The following is a 6,016-nucleotide window of genomic DNA, read 5'->3' as shown; positions in this document are numbered from 1 at the left end:
GCCACAGTTGTTGTTGTTTAGTCGTTTAGTCGTGTCCGACTCTTTGTGACCCCATGGACCAGAGCATGCCAGGCACTCCTGTCTTCCACTGCCTCCCGCAGTTTGGTCAGACTCATGTTTGTAGCTTCGAGAACACCGTCCAACCATCTCATCCTCTGTCGTCCCCTTCTCCTTGTGCCCTCCATCTTTCCCAACATTAGGGTCTTTTCCAGGGAGTCTTCTCTTCTCATGAGGTGGCCAAAGTATTGGAGCCTCAGCTTCACAATCTGTCCTTCCAGTGAGCACTCAGGGCTGATTTCCTTAAGAATGGATGCGTTTGATCTTCTTGCAGTCCATGGGACTCTCAAGAGTCTCCTCCAGCACCATAATTCAAAAGCATCAATTCTTCGGCGATCAGCCTTCTTTATAGTCCAGCTCTCACTTCCATACATCACTACTGGGAAAACCATGGCTTTAACTATACGGACCTTTGTTGGCAAGGTGATGTCTCTGCTTTTTAAGATGCTGTCTAGGTTTGCCATCGCCTTTCTCCCAAGGAGCAGGCGTCTTTTAATTTCGTGACTGCGTTCACCATCTGCAGTGATCATGGAGCCCAAGAAAGTAAAATCTCTCACTGCCTCCATTTCTTCCCCTTCTATTTGCCAGGAGGTGATGGGACCAGTGGCCATGATCTTCGTTTTTTTGATGTTGAGCTTCAGACCATATTTTGCGCTCTCCTCTTTCACCCTCATTAAAAGGTTCTTTAATTCCTCCTCACTTTCTGCCATCAAGGTTGTGTCATCTGCACATCTGGGGTTGTTGATATTTCTTCCGGTGATCTTAATTCCGGCTTGGGATTCATCGAGCCCAGCCCAGCCCAGCCCAGCCCGCTGTCTGAGGACATGATCTTGGCCACAGTGGGTGGGGCCAAAGGTTAAAGTGGGCGGAGCAATGTATGTGACTCTCCAGCCACTCCAAAGCCAAAGGCTTCTTCACCCCCTCCCACACCTCTCTCTTCATCCTGGCAAGCAAAGAGGCATTCTCATGGTTCAAGGACAAAGTTCAGCCAGGCGACAACACTCAGGGAGGGCATGGAAGCAGGGCTGGTGAGAGGCGTAGCCTGGAGAGTGCATCCCAGCAACCATCCATTTTTCTGTTCCATAAGCTGCTAAAGAGGCTTTGCTGCTATGGACAAATTATGGATAAATTTTCCAACATAATTCACCCCCCCCCCCAGAAATCCCTGGATGTCCTTCTTTGAGCCCCTTGTGTAACAGCTGCAGTCTGAGGACATGATCTTTGATACCACAGATAATTCTGTCCCTTATCAAACACTCTCTCTCTAGTCAGCAAAATGACAATTCTTACTCAACCTTCTTAATTCGGTTCTTAATTTATCAGAGTTTGGTCTACTTTTTGTATGCACCTAAAGAACTGATTTGAGTCTCATTCTTTTTAGACATGCAGTATTCTTCAAACTTATCGATAATTACTTTTGGTTTCATATTCTCTCCTCCAGCCATCCCAAACTCTCTGTTCTACATGAAAAAAAAAAGGAGAATTTGATCATATACGGGTTTTTTTTTTCCTTCAGCCCCTATTGCTACCAGGTACTAAGCCTCCTCCAGTTATTTGCAATATCATCTGACAATTTCAGGCTTGATGGAAGCTGCAGAAGTTCCATTTTTGCAAAGATTTACTAGCACCTATATAAATCTTGTTGCTTTGTCTTGGTGTGATTCCCACAGCTTCTTATCTTCTGCAGTATCTGGAACCCCTCAGTCAGAAAACCTCTGCCAGTTAATGCAACATACTCCTCATTCTCCACTTTCTCATACCATGTAAAATTTCTGGGTTGAAGAACAAGCACAAAAAATGAGGAATAGTTAAAAGAAAGAGCTATATGCAAAGGAGTCTCTAAGACTCTGCTGGAAGTGAAACTAAAGGCCCAAAGGAAGTGCCCAGGTAATGTGACTGCAGGGCAAATGCTTAAATTGCCAATTCCTTAACACTAAGGGAGTGTCAGTGAAGGAGGGAAGGAACCAGACTGACGCCATTTCTGAAGCCAAAGCCATTTTCTAGAGTGTCTTAGAGAGCAAGCTAAAAGTCAAAAGATATTTTCTCTCTGCAAAAGCAAGACTGCAGCTATGCAAAACCCAGTGTGGTCAGACAGTTTGCACCTGTAAGCAAACTATTGACACAAACAGGAAAGCTAGCTCACCGCAGAAGGCCAAAAGTAGACTCAGGCAGAAAGCTGTTAGACCTACAGGACGCACTTCTAAGAGGACAGGTGGTTGAGGTTTTACTGGGTATTATAAAGCAGGTCAGACAGATAGTAAGCCTAGAGCGACATCTAGTGGATGCAGCAGCTTGAAACAGACCAAGGCGAACGCCAGTCCTGATTGGCAGTGCTTCTAATGAATATGCATAAGAAGTGTTAATTATTGGCTAAAGGGGGGTGCTGAGGGGCTGAACTGTGCTTGGCTTGAAGTTATAAAAACTATCTGCCCCCAACCCTCGGGGGCATTCTTGCGAATTCTACTGAATGTTCCGATTTGCTCTTGCATTTTTGTCTGACAAAAATCCAACTGAATAAAACTATTTTTCTAAGCTTACAGCTGTCTGTTTTTGCATTTCTGGTCTATATCCTGAAGTCCCTAACATTTCTGGTGCCAAGGTGACTCGGATCAGGGACCTTAAGTCCCCAAAAGACCAGAAGGCAGCTTCCCTTGTCCTTTCTGGGCAGGGGCAGCGGGGGCCAAAGCCCGGCCTCTATCCCGCGCGCACCGAATTCTTTCTTCGGAGGAGAGTGGCAGGGGCATCTTGACCCTTGCTGCACCCTGAGAGAGGAGGCAACGGATTGAAGAACCGAGGTTGAGAGGACAGGGCAGCCGCGGCTGGGGTGAGTACTTGGGAAAAGTCCTGTGGAAATAGGTAGACCTCCTTTAAATAAGGAGAAGGGAGATACTGATCACATCTCCAACGTGGCGTGTGGCAGTGGAGGCAAAGGATTGGCCACTGACAGCCACCCACGTTAAAGTACTGGGAAGAAGGAAAAGGGGGGGACCGGGAGGTTATTGCGTGGTACAACGTCCAGCGAAAGAGGCACTTCTGGTGCATGTGTGTTACAGGGTGACTGTGTGGATGAATGAGGGGCCGGGGTTCAGTTACCCCTTGGTCAAGCGGGAGTAGGGCTGCGAGTTTCTCCGCCGGGCGACCGCGCCGGAGCCGCAGTCTGAAGCACAAGTTGTATGTTTGGAAAGGGTGACATCGTCCGGACAAAGTGTGAATTGTGTTTGTGAGCCTGTGAATTATTGGTGTGGGGACGTTGCACAGGGCCATACTGAATATGGGAGGGGGAGGCTCAAAAGGTCCAGTAACTCCCCTACAATGCATGTTAAACAACTTCAAGAAAGGATTCAATGGAGACTATGGCGTTAAAATGACACCAGAACGTCTTCGCAGCCTCTGTGAAGTAGATTGGCCGACACAGGGAACAAATTGGCCATCCCAGGGCAGTTATGACCGGTCCCTGGTGGCAAGTTTATGGGCCAACATCATCAAGGACCAGGGGGGGCATCCAGACCAGATTCCCTACATTGATAGTTGGCTGAATGTGATAGACAAAAACCCCCCCTGGCTTCAGAAGTGCAGGACTGAACAGTGCAAAATCATGGCCCTCAGGGCTGAAATAAAGACAGGACAGGCAAAGAAAATTCTCAAGAAGCCCATTTACCAGGGACCCGAAGCAGAAGTCCTAGTCCCCCCACCACCACCTCCATATGTTCCAACTGCCGTGGTGGCCCCTGCCCCTGTCCCCAATGCTCCACCGCTGCCCCACTACGCGGCTCCAGGAGCCGAAGCAGCAGGAGGAGGGGTATCAGCCAAAGTAGAAGAAGACAAGGCAGAACCCAGTGACGAGATCCTAGATAAATTATACCCCGACCTTAAAGAATTGAGGAATCAGGTGGACCAATATAAGACACATACCACCATGACAACCAGGATGAATACCACGATGTATCGAAAAGCTGAAGAAGCTTATCGCAGGGGCCGAGACAAAGCAATGGGACTGTATATAAAACAACTCAGGTCCACCGCAGAGGCAGGGACAGAAGTCCTGGCCCCCCTTCGTGTAGTGTGGGACAATCCACCTCCGGCACCCGCACAGGCGGCAGGTCAAGGCGCAGGTCAAGGCGCAGGTCAGGGCGGTGACCAAGATGTCCCGCCACCGCCCCCACAGCCTAGGACCTTCACCCTTCAATATATCCCTTTCTCCACTGTGGATCTACTTAATTGGAAGACCCACACCCCAGCATTTGCTGAGAAGCCCCAGGCAATGTTGGACTTACTGTCCTCTATATTTGCGGCTCATGAACCCAATTGGCCAGACTGTCAACAATTACTGAACACTCTTTTCACTTCAGAGGAGAGGAGGAGGATAAATACACAGGCTTGGGAATACCTTAAGGAAAACCAGGTGCCTGAACATGAGTGGCCTAATCGGTACCCCTTAACCGACCCTCGGTGGGACCCAAATGATGCAGGAATCCGCGCCACCCTAAAAACCTACCGCGAAATACTCCTACATGGAGTGCGCAGGGCAGCCAGGAAGCCTATGGACCTGTCTAGAGTAGCAGCCGTCGTGCAACGGGCTGATGAAAGTCCGGGGGATTTCTTGGAACGCCTGATGGAGGCTTATAGAATTTGGACCCCCTTTGATCCCGAAGCCCCTGCCCATGAACTAATGGTGAATGCCGCCTTCATAGGACAGTGTGCAAAAGACATCAGAACAAAGATCCAAAAACAGCCCGGGTTCCAGGGCATGTCTAGATCGCAAATCATGGCCATTGCCCAGAAAGTATTTGAACAGAGGGGAGAGGTTGAAAAGAAGGAGAAAAAGCAATGGATGAAGGAAAAAGCAGCAGTGATAGCCGCGGCAATGGCTCACAACCCAGGGAACCGAGAGGTCCGCCGCAGCCATTCAGAGACCCGAGGCCGGGGAGGAGGCAGAGGTCAGGTTTTAGGAAGGAACCAGTGTGCAGTCTGTAAGCAGGAAGGTCACTGGAAAGACGAATGCCCTCAGAATCGGCCAGGACGGATGGGAGGAAACCGAGGACGAGAGCGCAGGGGCAGCCTAATGGATGGACGATATGCCAGAGGGCCAGACCGGACAGACCTTGTAGGTCTGGCAGCCATGGAAGAATACCAAGACTAGGACAGACCGGGTTCCTCCTTTGCAGGCTCTCAGCCAGCCTTTTCAGGTTCCCACTCGGAACCCATGGTCAGAATCAAACTAGGGAACCGACTTGTAGATTTTATGATCGATACCGGAGCCCAATACTCGGTGATAACCACGCCCCTACAACGAGAAAGCAACAGAACAGTGAGCATAGTTGGGGCAACTGGCAACCACTCAAGGAAACCTTTTCTGCAGCCCTTGGACTGTCAGATCGGGGGGCGACACCTGACCCATCAGTTTCTGTATATACCTGAATGCCCCGTGCCCTTGTTGGGGAGGGATGTCCTCTCCAAACTACAGGCTCAAATTACCTTCACCCCTAAAGGACCCGAATTGAAACTGCCTCCACAGGCGAGCGGCATAATGTCAGTCACGGTGCCTAGAGAGCATTCATGGGGACTCATAGCAGCTCTAGCCACAGAGCCACAGCCAACTCCCTGCAACAGCCAGATACCCAGCAATCTCAGAGCGCCACCAGGCGTCTGGGCTGAGGACAATCCTCCGGGGTTAGCCATCAATATACCACCTATCATAGTCAAGTTGAAGCCTTTCGCAACGCCCGTGTCCATAAGACAATATCCCTTACCACGCCAAGCGGTGGAAGGCATACAAAAACATTTGGACCGCTTGCTCAAATATGGACTACTTAAACCCTGCCAATCTGAGTGGAACACCCCTTTACTACCGGTCAAAAAGCCTCAGACCAATGACTACCGTCCGGCACAGGACCTCAGGGTCGTCAACCAAGCCACAGAGACCCTACACCCCAACGTGCCCAACCCCTATACCTTGCTG

General features: G+C 49.9%; 1 protein-coding gene across 1 annotated transcript; it reads left to right on the top strand.

The window, feature by feature from the left end:
* Positions 1–2,020: 2,020 nt before the first annotated feature.
* LOC144328535 (uncharacterized) lies at positions 2,021–5,197 on the top strand. The gene has a single exon (XM_077932477.1). It carries the CDS (start codon positions 3,329–3,331, stop codon positions 5,195–5,197), a length of 1,869 nt encoding a protein of 622 aa, XP_077788603.1. The 5' UTR covers positions 2,021–3,328.
* The last annotated feature ends 819 nt before the right edge of the window (positions 5,198–6,016 follow it).

Source organism: Podarcis muralis, chromosome 7, assembly GCF_964188315.1.
Source record: "Podarcis muralis chromosome 7, rPodMur119.hap1.1, whole genome shotgun sequence".
Lineage (NCBI taxonomy): Eukaryota > Metazoa > Chordata > Lepidosauria > Squamata > Lacertidae > Podarcis > Podarcis muralis.
The sequence above is the reverse complement of the archived record's forward strand: the minus strand, read 5'-3'. Positions and strand labels throughout refer to the sequence as shown.